Below are 17749 nucleotides of genomic sequence, written 5' to 3' on the forward strand. Positions count from 1 at the left end.
TCTTTTGCATTGCACCCAGCCAAAAAGAGCGGGGCGGGGGGGAGAAGACGAAGGGGAAACTGACGGATGGGGCTTTAAAGCAGAAGAACGGAGATTAACCTTCCATTCCTGCTGCGCTTGGCCACGACAAAAGGGGGCCGGTTGCGTGTGCGGTGACGTCTCCCTGTCCTATAGGTGCAGGCGCTGGTGAGATAGGAGCGATCGCCTCGAACCCGCTTTATTTTATTGGAGTATGGCTGGTCATAAACAGTAATATTTAATTTTCCGGAGACCACTAACCGCTCTCTAGCCGGGAGCCCGTCTCGCTTGGACAGATACTGTGGAGGCCTCGGCCGGGAGATTTTCCTCCCCCACCCCAGCGTCCTCTCCCCCCTGCACACACGCGCGCACACTACACGTCCGCAGACTGGATCCTGCGCTGCCCCGATCTGGAGAAGAAACCCCCGCCTGCGGGTCTTCGCGAAGCCGGTTTGGGGTTCAGAAGGTGAGAGAGTCCATTCAGCGGGCGTGGGGCGGGGAGGCTTGGGGCTCGCTTGCTTCTGCCTGAGTTTCCAAGCGCGGTTCGGCAGATGGGTCCGGGGGCGAAGTGCCGCCGAATCGGCACGATCCTGCCGTAAGGAAGCTCTCGCTTAAGGCGGAGGGGGAGATTCCCGCCAGGGCTCGAGTCCTATCGAGATGGGGGGCATGGGGAATTTTTAATTTTCACTGTGTGGTGGCTACAGACGGATTCCAGGGAAGGGGAGTGGGTGGGGTTGGTTGAAGAACTTCTGTGAAATTTCAAATCTCCTAAGCAAACCCCAACTTTGAGCATTTTAAACACACTGTGTATGTGTATTACCTGTGTGTACGTGTAAGTACAGAAGAGGGGAGGGGGCACAACTTTATTTCTCGCCAGCTGGGGGACAGTGATTGACCCCAGAGTAATCTTCACCTATGTGCACACACTTTTATTCAGATATACAAGTATCCGTTTTCGGTGGCACAATTATGTGTGTCTTCACAGCTTGTAGACTTTGGGCAAAGTTAGGGGGAAACAGGGAAAGTCGTAAAGGCACTGAGGAACTTTCCAAAATGAGAATAGGAATAAGAATCCAAGGCAGAAGAAGCTGGAAAAAAAAAAAAAGGTGCAGGAACAATGCAGTGAAACAGAAAGGCAAAGGAGAAACTTCCTGCTCGTTGCTTAGCCAGAGTCTGCTTGGTGTTCGCCGAGGCAAAAAGAGGAAGGGACCCGGTTTTGTTTCTCTGTCAGCTCTCCTTTGGGCGCATGACTGTTTGCCTTTGTGGCGGCCAGGTGGGAAATGTTGCATTTCAGCAGTACATGCCTAAAATGTAGCCCACCTGGCTGACTATACCTCGAGCGCAATAGCCAGGTTCGTACAACACAACAACACGTGTTGTTTGAACTTGGCCAGAGTGGTTAATGCATCATGCTGCTGAGTTCAGATGCACGAACCCAGTCACTCCGGGTTAATTAGGTCAAATTTTTGGGTTGGTTTCTAACATTATTACTATTACTATTGCTATTATGTTCATTTCTGGATTTCATGGAATGGCTTCCAGTGCCCTCTTTCTCGTGCTGTAGTTGATTTTCGCCTTTCAAAGACAGAATGAAGCTCCAGGAATTTTCCACACTCTTGTACATACTTGGGGGTAAGCCCCACTGACCACAGTGGGACTTACTTGTGAGTAAATGAGCACAGGGGTGTGCTGTTAGGCTTGAAACAGAGCCTATATGGACGTGAGAGTGCATTTTGTGCCTAAGAAGCGAGCCATTCGTGTTGCGTTCATGTGTCTGCAGATAGACAGATGCACGGAATATTTATGTGCAGAGTCGGGGAAAGAAAGAGATTCACAATTATTGTATGGATATAGATATAGAAATTCACGTCTGCTGTACGAGTGGATCCAGCTTCTGAGCTATATGAGGAATAGGGGAGTGGCCTATAAGGTAGGGATACATGGCGCACGAGAATTGCATTGCGTGCTAACCCTGCAAAAGGTGCATAAACTGGGGGGAGTGTGTGTGTGTGTGTGTGTGTGTATGTGTAAGCCATTGTGTTTTCTCATATCAGTGCAGAAGGGTGCAAACAATCGACCCTCGGCAGAGATCCGTGCCTGGGAGCTCTTACTTGACCGGTTTCCTTCTCAAGTTGAAAAGCTCTCCGAGCATAGTTTGTGTCTCCCTTCAGGAGCCATCAGACTTGCCAGGCTCATCGTGGATGAATTATTTTTGTTTATTTTCTATTTTGGATTTTAATTGGGGATAGAGCTCCCAATTCAACTTATCAAAGTCTGCTGCAAAAGAGAAAGCGCATGTGTACAGTATCAACCAGGGCTTTTAGAATACCCAAACTGAACAAAGCTCATACTTCTGCGCAAGAAAATTCTGCCTAGCTTTTCTTTTCATGTCCTTGATTTAATTTGGGGTGAGGGAGGTCATTGCATTGCTGTGATTGATAAAAAGCTGGGAGTCAGAAGTCCTTTGCGGATCCATTGCGAATTGCCTGCCTGTCTCCCACGAGGTTCTGCTCCCCTTCTGTCCGCCACAGCCTTACCAGTTGAACTGGCAAGCATTTGGAGTGTGAGCATAAAGAGAAGAGCACACGCCTGGGGGAATGTCTCCTCGGAAGTAGAAGAAGTTGAAGGGGGTTTACTCCCAAGTGGGGACCCACTCGCTTCCCAGGGCAGCAGGATCATATACATGCTTACCTGGGAGGAATCCCATGGAACTCAATCGGGCTCACTCCTGGTTTCAACACAGGAAAGCTGCTTGTGGCGCTCGGAGCGGTGCTGTGGGATCACCTCCTGGGGTGGATCTGGCCAGTTGTATCTATCGTCTGATGAAGCAGGCTCCGGTCCACGGAGATGGGTGTGGGTGTCTCTAGGTGCTCCAAGACACCTCGCCGGTTTTTCCGGCGTAGCTACCTGGGCTCCCTTCCGGAGAGGGTTCTCGCTGGGCAGGGCTCCGTCAGACTGCACGGTGGGGCTGCGATCCTGCGCGCCCCGCACCACCTGGGCTTCCTCGGTAGGGCTGGACTGGATCGCGGGGTCGGCTATCTTCACGTTCATTTTCAGAACAAAACAAAGAAGCAGAAGGTGGACCGAGAACCCGCGAGAGCTTTGGGGGGGGGGCACCTCCTTTATTGCAACCCCTCCTAATAAAAACAGAAAAGCGATCATCGCCAACCCCGCTCCCTCCGGATTCCAGGACCAACAGAAGGGTTGTTTATCCTGCTTTGACCTATTCAACTTTACCCTCGAAATAATACGTTCGGGGGTGGGGGGAGAAGGAGGAGAAGGAGGAAAGGGAAAGTTCGAGGCAGAGAACCCAAAGCCGGTTTTAGAAAAATACACACACTGAGATCGTCGGTGCGCCTTGACGGCTTGATTATTTTGAGTATAGCCTGTCCTCGGACCGTGTGTTTATAAATGTGTGTGTGCGCGCGCGCGCATTCATCCTATTCCATCTGTTTATATATATAAGAGGGCGGCAGAAAGGGCCCGTGTGTGTTGTGGCGGGGGCGGGCGAGGGAGATCTGTTATTATTAATATTATTCGTATTCCTCTTCTTGGAAAAGAAACTTTGTGGGAAAATCCGCCGTCGCCTCCAAAGGCAGGAAAGTGGGCCCGCGGCCCCCTCTCTCGCTCTCCGTAGCCCCAGCCGAAGAGTGGACAACGCCGCGATGCGGTGCAATCCCCCCACCCCAACAACGCACCCCCTCTCTGGTCCTTTTTTGTTCCCTGAGACGTGATGCGTGCTAGCACCGCAAGGGTGGGGTTAGCGAGGGCGGGGGGCCTTGGAGACGGGAAGCCCTGGGTGTATGGTTTGTGTTAGGACAGCGAACTATTAAAAAAAAGGGGGGGGGGAGCGGGAAGGAGAGACAGCGAAGATCTTGCCAGAGTGCGCCGGGAGGGGAGGGAGAAAGGGAAGATTTCGAAGGCTTTGACTTTTTTCTTTCTGGTGGGGAAAGATGGATAGGAGAGGGAATAGGAGGGGAGGGACGAGGAAAAGGAGGGAGGACGAAAAGAGGGGAGGGGGAGAGCCGATCCTGCCTTTGTGCCTCGCTTGCCTTCAAGAAAAATAGGCTGGAGAAGGAGAGGTTTGATGAAGGGGGAGCGAGCGAGCGAGCGACAGCCTCCAGTTGCACCATCGCAGCTGGTTGGTCAGCCGAGCCGAGCCGAGCCGCTAAGCTGCCTTCGCATCAGCGCACTCGCCTGGAGACGAGCCGCTTTGCCCGCCTCGGCTGGGCGCTCTGGCTCGCTCAGTCTCTCTCCGCCCGAGCCGAGCAAGCGAACCTGCTGCGGCTGGCGGCGGGACTCTCGCTCCCCTCCCTCGCCCGCCCCGCAAACTTTTGCCTCTCCTGCTGCGGCTGCGGATTTGTTCCCGTGCGACTTCGGGATTCGTACGGTCCGGGAAAAGGGGCGGACGGACGCGCAAAGCCCCTCTCATTTGACGGAGGGGGGCTGGCGGAGGGCTTCCTCGCCTTGGCATGTTCAGCAAAAACTGCACTGGAGGGGCTTGAGTCCGCGCGCGAGAGAGAGAGGAGAGGGGCGAGCAGCCGGGCAGTTTTTGGAGAGGACAGGCCCGCGGGGAGGGCGTCCCCATCGTTCTGACACTTCCTTGATGCCGTCCTGACGAACGCGCCTCGGTCTGGGCACCGCCGAGCAAGAACGAGGCGCGGAGATGGCTGCCCGTGCGGCTGGTGGTGCCGCGACCGCGCCGCGGCTGGCGCCGTGAGCGCGGAGGCGACGGGGATGCGGTGAGAGCCCCCCGGAGCGAGGCACGGAGAAGGTAAAGGGAGCTCCTCCGCCGAGCGCGCGCCCCCGAGCGCAGTCCGCGGCGACCCCGGGGCTGATGGGAAGGGGAGTCGCAACGCGTGTGCGTGTGAAAGAGTGAGGGAGACAACGGAGATGGAGTCCACTTGTCTGGCGAACAAGGCCCCGGCAATCCGCTCGCCGCCTCGCGTCGTGCTTTCAAGTCCGGAAGAGAGAGGCCACGGGGGCCGCCGACCTCGGCTTTCCGGGGAGCGATCCCGCCCGCCCCTCGGGCTGTGCGCGCTCCCGGCCACACGCCAGCCCCAGGCCCCCTTTGCCTCCCCGCCTTCCCCGCAGCGCCCGGCGGCGCCGTGCCGCGGTTCCTGTGCGCCGCGCTGGCCGGCCGCGTCTTCCATCCAGGCTCGGCCGCGCGGCCTGGTTCTGTCAAGGCGGATCGCCTCTCCAGAGCTCTCGGAGGAGGGAGAAGGAAAGCAGGGGGCCCCTTCGCGGTCTCCCCCCAGCCCCCCCGCACACAGCTCATCTGCCGCTCTTGCATGCGCGCCCCCTCTTCCTTCCCTGCATGGCTTGTGCGTCACGGCGAGCGCGAGGCGGGCGGCGAAAAGAGCGCGGCGAACGCTGCCTCGCCTCGGTGCTGCCGCTCGCGATCCGCCTCGCCTCGCCTCGCCTCGCTTCCTCGGCGCCAGTGGGCACCCTCCCGGGGTGGGGGGGGGCTGTGCGTTGGAGGAAAGACGAGCGAAGGGGAGCTTTTGAAACGGCCTGGAGGAGACGCGGGCTCTCGGCTGCGGGAGGGGCCCTTCGCCCCCTGCCGAGGAATGGCTACGGAGCCTTCCCCTCCCGCCCCTGCCCCCTCCCCCAGAGCAGCAGCTCCTTCTGCCCCCTCCCGCTAACGAGCCTTCGAAAGCACCGACATATCCGAGAATGGGGGGGCACCGATTGAGTTGCTGGGGGGGGGCGGGGAGCTGCAGCAGCAGCATCTCTTTGAAATAACCTCTGCAGCCCGGATTTCGCAACCACGTTTCCTCGCGAGTAAATCGCATCGACTTCGACTTGTAGGGGACTGGGTGCTTCTCGAGGCGTGGTGGATTTCAAGACGCTTCTATTTTACCTTGGTGCCAAGTCCTCTCTTTCCCAAAGTGTATTATGAAAGGAATTCCATTAATGTCAGCCAAAAGTAGCCGAAGGGTCCCGGATCTAAGATAAGAATACTACTAATGATAATATTAATAACCTTCTTAATATTAACCTTGATATTAAAATTAATTTGAGTCCTCCATTATCTTTGTGGATAGTGCTGAACTCAGTTGAATTGTTCGAAATATTTGATCAACGGTATGACATTCTGGAAATTTATTCTACCCATCCGTTTGATCCTGCTTGCTCTCCTAATTTAACCAAAAGTACAGTAGGAGAGAGTTTTTGGACGGCAGTCACAGCTTATTGCTTACAGCTTCAAGTGCCGCGAAATGTTTCCCAACTATTTCAATGAAAAATTTCCATGAATTGTCTGTCTTTAGAAATGAACCGGTCGGTCTCTGTTTCACTGGGAAATTTCTGGAGAAGCATCTGAAAGTTTTTAATGACAAATTCCCTCAAGTTACCGGGTTTTAAGAATCAACTTCTGATCTCAGAAAATAGGTTGTATTGATTTGAATGGAGTTTATTCCCCATGTCAAGACTGCAGACTTTTGGCAACCTTATACGCTTCCCAGGAGAAAATTCCATTGAATTTGTTCTTTCTACAGATCCGTGCATCAGTTTGCAAGTTTAAACTTTTGCTTCATGTAGGCTTACTTTGAAGTAAACTCAAAGCAGTAAGTTCCCTTGAATTCAGGGAAGCTTGCTTTTGGGTAAGGGTTTTTTTTGGGGGGGGGGGCTGGGCCTGCCAGATTTTCTTCCATTATTTCATATTTGATTGTTAGGAGAGGCTTTTTTAAAAGTTTTTTTTTCTCAAGCCAAAAGTCATTGGCAGCCCAATTTATTATGAATCCAAAATTCAAATCAAGGGTTGTTATTATTGTTGGATTAATATCACCATCACTCTCAGGCCATTTGCTATGGTGGTTTGTTACAAAGCAAACAATTCTTTTATTTGTGGATTTTTTATTCTCTTGTGGCCTTGTGTTTATTAAAGAAAATAATTTTTCTGCCACACTGGGGACATTTTTCAGAACATGTGACTGCAGCATTTGGTTGTTTTTAAAATATGCCATTTATTTTTAAAAATAGGATTTGTGGGGGGTTTCTTAAAAAATAAAGTACCTTCAGCTTAAGGTAAGGCTTTGGCATTTGGGATGGAGCAATGAAGGACTCAAAGAGCAGGCTTGGTTTAGGAACTTGCTTCCAGTGGAAAGGCTGAGAAAGGAACTTTAGTCTTTCTGGGGGTTTTCGCTAGAATAGATAGTTGTGACAAGTTCTTTCTAACAGAGGTCAGTTGTTGGTGCGCTAGGGGATGATTATCTTAGTTGCTTGCTGTGTTGATGTTGAGTATATCACATGCGTGTGCATTTTATGAATATTTCTCTGCATGTGTATGTCCATATTTGCTGTATGTTTCAGTGCATGTGTAAGGTATCGTGTGCATTTTACACATCCATTTAAATTTATGTACATACACACAGCCTGGGGTGTATGTACATAACAGAGAGTGAGAGAGCCTTAAATTACCAGCCCGTGTACAATTATCCGGGACAAAATCCCTTTGAAAACTATGCGACTTTCTTTTCCGTAGGACTATATAGAAGTCACCCAACTAAACGAGTGACACGATTGGGTTGCAATCCTACACATGATGATTTTCCTTAAACCCCACTGACTTCAGCGCAGTGGAAAAGGCCTGATCCTGTGCACGTGAACGCAGAAGTAAACCAGCCTGACTAACGAGATTTACTCCCCAGTAAATTTTCAAAGATACCAGCCTGCCCTCTGGTTGGTTGGTTGGTCTAGAAAGCTATAAGGGAGCTGCATTGACGGTCCCTTATGAAAACATCTTTGGTCTTTTTATGCACATGCTAGGAGACATGAGGAATTACATTACATTATACATATAATGTGTATATGCACATTGATATACATTATTTTCATTATTTGTAGTAGTGCAGGAGTAATAGGAGGAAGCATTTTAGCATTTTTAATGTACGCCATTAAAATGGTATGCGGAGAACTTTGGTGTCTGGGAGACTTGGCCGTGCAAAGACATTACTGTACTTTTCAGCGTCTGTGGCGCCCTGTGCCATCTTAGATAAGCCTCCTTAAAAGTAAGCCTCGCTGCTCTTCGGCAGCAGCGGAGGGTAGAAAGGCCGGGAGAGGGCGAAGGAAGTGAGCGGGTCTCCTCGGCCCAGTCCAGCCGGCGTTCTTCAGAGCTGTGACTCGGTCGAAGTGGGGGAGAGGGAGGGTCGGTGGCTGGGAGTGTGGGGCGGGGGGCACGGCTCGTTGTGTCCCACGGTAAGGCCTTGATGGAGACCCACCGTCTCCTCCTGATCCGGCCCTGCGGACGTGTGTCCGCACGAGTGAGCTTCTCCGAGCGTCTCCAGGCTTCGGGGGGGGGGGGGGGAAAAGGGAGGGGGGGGGGGGTGCGCCGGGCCGGGGGGGGTGGGGGGCGCCTGCAGTGTGGGATTGTGCATGCATTACATGGTCAAGTGCGCCCCATGGCCTACCCCCACCTGCATTTCTCTTGCATTGTCCAGGCAGCAGGGGGGTCCGCGGCCTGGAACATGGCAGATTCTGAAGAAGGCTTCGGGCTCCCAGCCACGCCGGTAGATCCCGACAGCAAGGAACTGGCGAGCGAAGGCAAGGCCGAGGGGCAGCTGGGGGGAGCCAGCAGCAAGCAGCCCTCCTCGCCCCAGGCTGCCTTCACGCAACAGGTAAGCCCTCTTTGGGCGCGGGCTGGGGCGGGGCCGGGCGGAGGTGTCCAAGGTGAAGGCAAGGAAACCTAACCATTTATGTTAATTCTCCACTTATCAGCCCAAACCTGGGGAAAGAGAAAAATCAGGGGGAACTAACCGCGGGAAATAAAGAATTAGGGTGCAGTTCTGGACACGTTTAGGTACACAAAAAAATTATCTTACAGCCCCTTCTTTGCTGGGAGTTGTACCGTATTTTTCCGCTCTCAGAACATTAAACAGGGTTGCACTCTTAATAAATTGGTAGTCATGTCTGCAGGGATGAGCAATGGATTCTGAGCAGAGATGATATTTGTGTGAGTGGTTGTTTCGGTGGGGCAAGTTTTATGGGTGGTTTTTGTTATGGTACGGCTTGGCCGAATGAACGGGAGCGTCCCCCCCCCCCCCGCAAAAAGCAGCAGGGATGGCAGGCCACGTTTTGGAAGAAGGGAGATCAAGCCAAGCCCCCAGCAACCCCCGCCCCCAGGCAATGTAGCCCAAAATCTAAACTGATGAAAGTACGTATTTGGTACTGACTCAAATGAAGGCCTTCCTCCCAGGAGTCACCATCAAAAGGCACCCCCATTATTTATATTTTGAAAGGGGGTGTCAGGGGTGTCGTTTGGATGGACTGGCATTGCCTAATTATAGCAGACCCGGTTGCTAAATGAAATGGAATTTTCTTCTGGTGTATTTCCCATGACTTCATCCTGAGAGAAAGGACATTGCAGGATCTGTCCCCACTACCTGGCGCTGCATTCCTCTTTGTATTGAGCTGGAATAGATCCCATGGCACTTCTGAGCAGACACGCATTGCTGGCTACGGTCAAAACCTCAAGGTGGTTTGACATGCACAAAATAGGCCACTCTCATTATGCTGATTTGCATTCTAGAAGAGGGTGTTTAAAAATCCAGGGGACTTTAAGGTGGGTTTATGAAATCCTGAGGACCTCCTTTGGGATGTTTGCATGCTTCTCACGTGACCAAGAGACACTTGTAAATACAGAATAACAGCCTCGTCCTGTGCTCAACTGCTGCGAAGTGTATCCACGGAGTTAAATAAGGCTTCCCCATGCAAGTGTGTCGCATTGTAGCCCGAAGCATCTTTAATGTCTTAATGGTGCAGAAAGAAAACAAAAAAGGACTTTCAGAATAAAAACCTACACAAGCATTTGCCTTTTCCCCTGTATTTCAAGGCCTTCTACCCCTTGGTCTTTTTCTGCCTTGAACTTCCAGGTTTATTCTTTCTTACAATGCCCCACCATCTGTTCTCCAGTGGCTGGAGAAACCGATCCTCTCCCCTCCCCCTGCCGCCGTCTTCATTATGACAAAAACACATCTTCTTGGCATGGTTGGGAAAAATAAAAGGCGTTTCTTTCCTTCTCTGGCTCCTTCGCCAGTGAACAGTCCCACTGGCCTCCTGCCTGATTTCAACTGTTTGGCTGGAGACATACATTCAAGCAGCTCCTGCCCCTCTAAAATAGAATGCATTGCAGGATTTTAAATTATTATTATTGCTATTTTAATATAGTGGTAGATAGTGACACACCAATCCACGCCCGAAATGCCTGGAGGGAAGGATTCCCTTAGATACATTCAAACATGTTTTGTTTTGTTTTGTTTTGTTTTTTGTTTTGTTTTGTAAGGCCTTCCCTTCTAAAGAGCAGAATTGTGGCTTCCTTTCATCTCTCACTCTCTGGACATCCCTTTTCTGGACATCCATGCCATGAAAAGTCTTACTTTACACACGGAGTTCTGTACATTTCATCCTTTCCTTTGCATGTTTCCTTGTGTTCAGCCTTGGTAAATAGTTCGGCAATTCATAAGCAGCCCTGCACCTTGTCTACATATTTCCAAGCAGGGCAAACAGACATTAAACAAAACATGAAACGCTGCTGGGGTGTGTGTGTGCACGCGCGTGAGAGAGAGAGAGAGAGATTTGCATCTGAGCATCAAATGCAATTCTGTGCACCCTTTCTTAGACATAGACTTAAACTCCTCGGATCCCATTTCTTCAGAGTAATGAAGCCTTCACAGATAGGCTTGTGTTCACAGTTTGCACATGCACGCATACTCTAGGGAAAGAATTAATTTTCATTTGACAAAGCATCTAGTCAGCATGAAACTGAAGTTTAGTAGATTAATCAGCTAGAATTCTGGTTGATTAATCTGTGGACAATTTTAATTGGCCAAGTCAGATTTTGATCAGACAACCTGAGAACTACTGGCAAGTTATTCCTACCATTGATTTCCTTTATATAAAGTCTTTTTGTTCTGGTGTGCTAGGTAATAAGATTCTCAGATGGCAATCCCAGAAGTAAGTTCTACTGAATTTAATGAGAATTTTCTTATACCCAGTAATCTTATCTGGGGTTGAAGCTGTAGGCTGCTCATCTTTACCTGGGAGTAATCTCATTGAACTAAATGAGGCTTTGGGCTGCGTAATCATGTCTGGAGAAGACCCTGATAGCAGAGCACAGCATCGCATAGCAATCATGCCTAGGTTTGCCTTACATCATTAAAAGTGGCTTTTCACTTTTGCGTATCTCAAGGAAAAGCTGTGTGTGTTAATTTACACTTTATTTTTATTCTCGTTTTGGTTATATGTAAATATACTCCAACTGAATTAATATTATGCAGGCAATGAATTGATTTAGAATGCGATCCCTTACACACCTCCTACAAGGGAGTAAGTCTGGTTAAACGCAAAGGGAATTAACTTCTGAGTAAAGAGGTGTAAATACCTAAGCTGAGGGAGGCACGTTGGTGTGTTGATTTCAGTGGGATGGGGAGCCGAGTTTTGCATAAGATCGGGCTGAAATAATCATTTAACTGGGTAGCATCTCTGCATTTGGGGGAGACTAAGGAGCACTTATCGGTATGCACTGGTATCAGTGACGCTTCGTACATTTAGGGTAGCGTGCTTAGTAACAGAGGCGGCTGATGCACATGCACAAGAAACCCACAGGGTGAAGTAGGAGGGCTTCATTTGGGCATCTTTACTCGGTGCAAACTCCCCACTTGGTTATTCTTGGCAAGACTGGAAACAAGGACCTTCCTCTCCTCTCGGCCCCTTCTCTGTGCCTCCCACCTTTCCCAGAAAATGTGCTCGCCTGAGAATTGGGTATTTGCGTATGCGATCTTGGAATGTGCCAAAAAACTGACTGGCACGGTAGGCCAAAGCAGGGGGGCCAAAGCAGGGCCTGGTCCTGGGGTACTTGGGCTTGGATCTTTTCCCCAGGCACTGGGATCCAATCGATGGAGAGGTGTCCCTGGAAGGGGTCTCTTCTCTCCCTGCCCACCAACACGACTGGATTCTGCTCGTTTATTTGCATTTATTTTCCTCCTGCAAGAAACCTAAGGGGGAGTACCCGATCCCTTTCCCTCCCTTTTATCCTCACAACAACCCTGTGAGGTAGGTTAGCCTGGGAGTCGATGCCACAACGACCCAAGCCACCCTGTGAGCCCCATCCTGGCCAAGCACGGACCAGAACTGGAGTGCCAGCCTAATGCTTTCACTGCTGGGTATCTCAGGGCCGGGAAGGGAAGGGTTAATCTTCTCCTTCCCTCCCACGGCACCCCTTCCCCCTCCCTACAATCTCCTTCTGCATGGCAGTAAAGCTTGGGGGGACGGGGACAAAATTTTCTCAATGGGTTGGAATGATTCGGGTCAGGCTTGAAACGAATTGGAACAATCTGGACTAGGAATTAAGGAGCTGGCTTTGTCTCCGCTTTCAATAAATCCTGAGTGTTATTTCTTAATTTGCAGCCATGCCTATAAATTAGCCTGCGCAGATTCGCGTCCTGGTGCCGGACTATTTCCAGTGCCTAGCAAGGCTAGGAGATCCTTGGGGTCAACCTCTCCTTCTCCTTCTCCCCCCCCCCTGCCCCGCGTCGCCAAGCGGGATAGTGCTCTCCGCCGCCGATCCTATTATAAGCCCCTTCTATTCTGATGCTTTTGGCCCGCAGCCTATCAGTCCCGCTCGTATCAGTGCCTTCCAAGCGGCTCCCACGGCCGCTGGCGCTGCGCAGGCCTCCGGAGGGCGCGGAGCGGCGGACCTGCTTTGAACACGAGCTGGAATCCCGCCGCCCCTCCCCGCCGAGCCCGTTCCTCGCCGGTTTCTGCACTGGCCGCATTCACACGTGTAGGGACTGGTGGAAGCTGCCGCGAGCAAAATGGGGCAGCAACGAAACGAAGCGAAAGGCTCCCTTGGAGCCACGGTTTCACACGTTACGGAGCAGCAAGCCCGGGGAGGCCAGGGCGAGCGCGCGCCACAGGGAGCCTCTGGCTGAGCCCGGCGCTTGGGTCTGCGAGGGCCACGTCCTTTCGAGCTCTGTGCTCCTGTTCACACGTCACCCGTTAGTGTGTTGGGAGGTCAGCCGCATCGACCTCGATGCGACGCGCTCGGAAATTCAGGGCCGATTGGATTGCGGCCTTGAAAAGGGAAGAGGGTCAACTCAAGGACGCGTGACTGTACACTCAAGCAACAGCGCGGAACGTGCGAAAGGGATTGCGAGTCTTCCCTTGGTCTTCTGCCGTTGCTTTCGGTATTGGTGGGGAGGGAACTGGAGAAAAGCATTTGTTTCTTCTGTGGTTTGGGTTTTCTCTGGTCACTTGATGATTTGGGTCTTTTCCCATGTTTGTGTGTCCTCTCTAGGGCATGGAAGGAATCAAAGTGTTTTTACACGAACGAGAATTATGGCTCAAATTTCACGACGTGGGGACCGAAATGATTATCACCAAAGCTGGAAGGTAAGAATTTACAATGGGCGTGCTGGTGGGGAAACGAAAAGAGAGATTCCATAACATAGCAAATCAAGGAATAAGCATGGTCTAGAAAGATTTGTGTGGCTTAAGGACGCATCTCCATTTTAAAAGGCGGGTTGCGATGGCGAGGACCGTTTTCAGTAGATAAGGATCCGTGCCGTGTGCTTTCTAGGCTTCCATCTCGCTCGCAAGAGAATAAGCCCCATAGAATTCAGTGGGGCCGGTAGCTAAGATGACGACGACGACTAAGCCGTGATGCTCAGCATCTGTTTGTTTCATCCTGCAATCTTGTGTTGGGTCACCTGAAAATGAGTCCCTTGGAACCCCCGGGGCTTGCTTCTGAGTAGATGCGTCTAGTGCTGCGCTGTTGTTTCGTTTTCTGCTCCAGATTCTTTGGAAAACACCTTGCGGACTTTTGCCCAGAAAAAAGGAACAGATATTTAAGAAATGAATGGATCGTACTTTAAAAAATAAAAATTAAAAACAAATATTAGATTATGCCCCTTGAAAAGGGGGGAGCACAATCCGGGGGGGGGGTCCTTAGTGAAACCCATAGGAATGAATGGGAGTGATTGAGGGAGGGGGAGTGTTGGGGGACCCTTCCCCCTAGATTCTGCCCAGTGTGAATTAACCTAAGGTGCATAAGAAGTGAGCGGGAGTGCTTTTCTACGGATATTTCGAAGAAGTTAAATCAGGGTGCCTGCTGGAAAGACTGTGTGGATGCATGAGGGGCCCCCCAGTCCTATAATGCTTCCCCAGGAGTAAATTCCACTGACACAAGTGACCATGCCTTTTGAGGGCTGCATGCAGTAACTGGAGAAAATGCATAGCTTCTATACCACACGGCTGTTGTTGCAAGAATCTAGCCTATTCACTTGGAAGGAAACCCCATTGGTTATAGGAAAGTTGACTGCAGAATAACCGGGCATGCAGAACGGCTAACTTGCAGTCCTATTTCAGGAAAGTACTTGGCTTTAATCAGAAGAAGTTTTTTCTTCTTTTGGTTCACTTTGAGACTTAATTTTTGCCCTTCCAGTTTAGATGGACCAAGCTGCCTATAGGCAGCTTCCTGGTTGCAAGAGAACTCCACAGAATTCACTTGGAGTATGCATACCTAGGACTGGACCATAAGCCCTAATTAGTTTGGTGGGAGAGCAAAGTCCCACCCCCTTGGTTTTCTCTCTTTGAAGTTGCTGGAGCTTGAAGTGTTCAACCTTTACCTGGATTGCATTCTCCTTTCTCTCTTTCTTCTTAAAAGAGGGTCTGAGCCACTTGAATGCTTGGGATCGATATTATCAAAGTTATTAATATTACAATACAGTCATTGGCATTCGTACTCCAACGTTACTCACAGATAAGCAGGCTGTGCAACTGTTTGCTAGCAAATGTCACTTAACACAGTGGGAACTCCTTCTAGGTGGAAAATTCTATGCATAAAAGATGCAGTGTTGCCCCTACACCTTTCCTTATCACCAGTTACTGTAGACATGTTTCATTTTGTGTACGTATACATAGATATACATATGTACAGAGAAAGACTGACTTTTAGAGATGTGTGTTGTGTCTTGAGTCTTTTCACTGCATGTGCAGATCTAAACATAATGAGATTGAAACAACATGATCCAAGGAAGGCAAATAATTAAACCCTTTTGTCAGAATCCTCTGCATTGTTCATAATATAACTGCAGAGAGAGTTAGATTTCCCCGTCTGGCCTTCAGAAAAAGCTTCCCTCTCCGAACCTGAATTGGGCCCCTTGTTTTTTTCAACAGCAGCTTCAGCGCTGAGTCTTTAAGGTGGCATCTTTCCTTCTGCTGACTCAGAAATGCTTCTTAGTGAAATGAAAGATATTTTAGAGCGAATAGGAGTGGGACTGAACTGGAGGATATGGCATTTGTGGCACTGGATTTATTCTACTTTATTTATTCTTTATTATTTATTTCCCCCTAAATTGTTGTTTATATCAGAAGGCAACCTTACATGACAATTAGTATTATTAGTAATGCCATTATTACTACCAGTAACTATACTAGCATAATTACGATGTCTAATAATAGTTGTGCTCTTACTGCTAGTAGAAATAATGCTAGCAATAATTACTACTGTATCTAGTACTACTAGTACTAATGCTTTGTAGTATTATTCATGCTGGTATTCAGCCATGCACGCATCTGTTGCTGCTCTACCCCACTGGAGCTGTAGACCTCTGAAAACTCTCTGAGCATCACCACAACTTCCCCAGTGCAATACCATAAATTCCTTTCCAAGTCCCCCATTCAAAAGCAGTTGTGGGGATTCTGTGTGGGTTGTGTTGGAGAACTGGGGAAGACTGATGCTCTCTGAAGGTGCAGTTGCGCACATTTAGGGTATTCTGTTTTTTCCCATCGAATGGCTCCCAGTGTGTCCTCAGCCAACACCGGGATACAGTGGAAAACCCAGTCGTTTTTAAACAAATCTATTCCTGTGGTCTTTTTTTCCTGTTTCCACTTTTAGTCTGCAGGAAAGGATTTCCTGGCCCTGCCTTATTGATAAATGATGTCGTGTGTGTATTATACACATTCTCCTCTCCCCACCCAATAAACTCACTATCACTTTCTTATTGTAGATACACTAACAACAGATCCTATTGTGTATTGTATGTGTAGGCTAGCAACCGAACTTGAAACATTTTTGGAGCTAAATGCTTTGGCTTCCACCCTCATCAGTAGCTGTGATGTGAAAACACTTATTAGGGTATTTTAAATGCATGCTACTTCTGTGTACATGTATAAATCAAATGTACATAAACAATCATCCCAGAAGGACAGTTTTGTCAGTCTGTTGCAGCAAAGTTCACCATGTTTTGTAGTTCCTGAAAAGCACCATCTTCCATAGGCTTAGGCAGAAGAAAAAGTGCTACCAATTTCCAGCATTCCTCAGTCAGCTCGGCTACCTGGGGTGGTGGGTGGCAGGACTTTTTTCTATCTAAATATGCTCTGGATGAGGCCCTTAAAGACTAATAAAAATAAAAGCATCAAAACAAGGCTAACTGGAGCTTCTGTGCCTTTCAAGAGACCTCAGTTCAGTAATCCTTATGTCTGGGTCAAACCAGATGTTAGATCAAGGCTAATAGTAATAATTATGCTGCTCTGATACGATTAAAGACAATGCACAGCAATCCTGTTCATACTCACTCTGATGTGAGTCCCACCAAATTCAGGGGAAGAAGACAAGTATTTCTGTAGCTCTGTATAATCCGATGCATGTTTCTACAGAAATATGTTTCACTGAGTATGGTGGGAGTTCCTCAACGATTATTAATAGTTTTGCAACCTTACCTAATTAATCATACGGGTTTAAATTGAGTTACTGAATGTGCAGAACTGGCCCAGTCATTGCCCTGTTGCTCAATGCCCTGTGTTCATCAATAATAGGTATTGATCAGCATGGACCTTGGGCTGCTGGGACTGTCCCCCCTTAATCTATACCTTAATCTATACCTTCAATATTGAAGGTTGCCCTGAAGCTGTTTCAGTTGTGTGCATTGCCACTTAGCTGCAGCAGGCAAGAGATTCAACAGGTAAAGCAGGGTGTTGGGGGAGGCCTGAAGTGAGGAGACTATTCTGCTGGTGAGGAGGAATACGTTGGGAGCAGAGGAAGCTGCTTTGACATCATTTGGTTTCTGCACTGGGGCAAGCAACCTCGTGCTCTTCAGATGCTCTGGACTGCAATTCCCATCTACCCCAGCGAGTATGACCAAGGGACAGGGATTGTTGGAATAATAATAATAATAATAATTTTTATTCCTCACTTTTCTTCCTCTTGCAAGGAACCGGGGGGGGGGGCTTACAAAGTTCTCCTATTTTATCCTCCCAGCAACAGCCCTGTGAGGTAGGCTAAGTGCCAGAGACACCCAGTGGGATCCACGGCTGAGTGGGGACTGGGGTGGGGGCTCCTTGCAGCTCCTTGCAGCCCCAAACCACTAGGCATCGGCTAGTCTGCTGCTGGCCCACACCCAGCGGCCGTGATTCCGCCGTGTTCCAAAGAGGAGCCTTCCCTGGCCCTACCTGGGACTGAACCGAGCCTTTCTGTGGCGAGGCATGCGCTCAGACGCCGAGCCATGGAATCTATTTATATTAAGCACATATATTTATAGAACGGTAAGTGGTGCAGCTGAAGCAGCATTCCCCAACATGGTGCCGACAGCTCCCAGCGATCCTGGCCGTCACCCACGCTAGCTGAAGCGGCTCGGAGCCGTGGCCAAGCGCAGGTGTGCCGTGGTGAGGGCCCAGGGCCGGGACGGGGGGGATCTGGGTGCTCGTCCCGCTCAGCCACGGGGGCACGGGGTGA

The 17749-nt window shown here is 49.8% G+C and overlaps 1 protein-coding gene across 5 annotated transcripts in view; it reads left to right on the forward strand.

The window, feature by feature from the left end:
* The first annotated feature begins 238 nt into the window (after positions 1-238).
* TBX5 (T-box transcription factor 5) overlaps positions 239-17749 on the forward strand; it is a 55102-nt gene continuing 37591 nt past the window's right edge. Inside the window, exons 1-3 of one of the 5 annotated variants that reach the window (XM_044448945.1) lie at positions 239-484; positions 8460-8636; positions 13313-13407. In XM_044448945.1, coding sequence (XP_044304880.1) covers positions 8487-8636; positions 13313-13407 — 245 coding nt within the window. In that variant the 5' untranslated portion in view covers positions 239-484; positions 8460-8486. Of the gene's footprint in view, positions 485-4263; positions 4793-5729; positions 6588-8459; positions 8637-12797; positions 13203-13312; positions 13408-17749 lie in introns of those variants that run through there. The other 4 variants (XM_044448944.1, XM_044448948.1, XM_044448946.1 and 1 more) reach the window with 4 other exon arrangements.

Source organism: Varanus komodoensis, unplaced genomic scaffold, assembly GCF_004798865.1.
Source record: "Varanus komodoensis strain SLA01 unplaced genomic scaffold, ASM479886v1 scaffold56, whole genome shotgun sequence".
Lineage (NCBI taxonomy): Eukaryota > Metazoa > Chordata > Lepidosauria > Squamata > Varanidae > Varanus > Varanus komodoensis.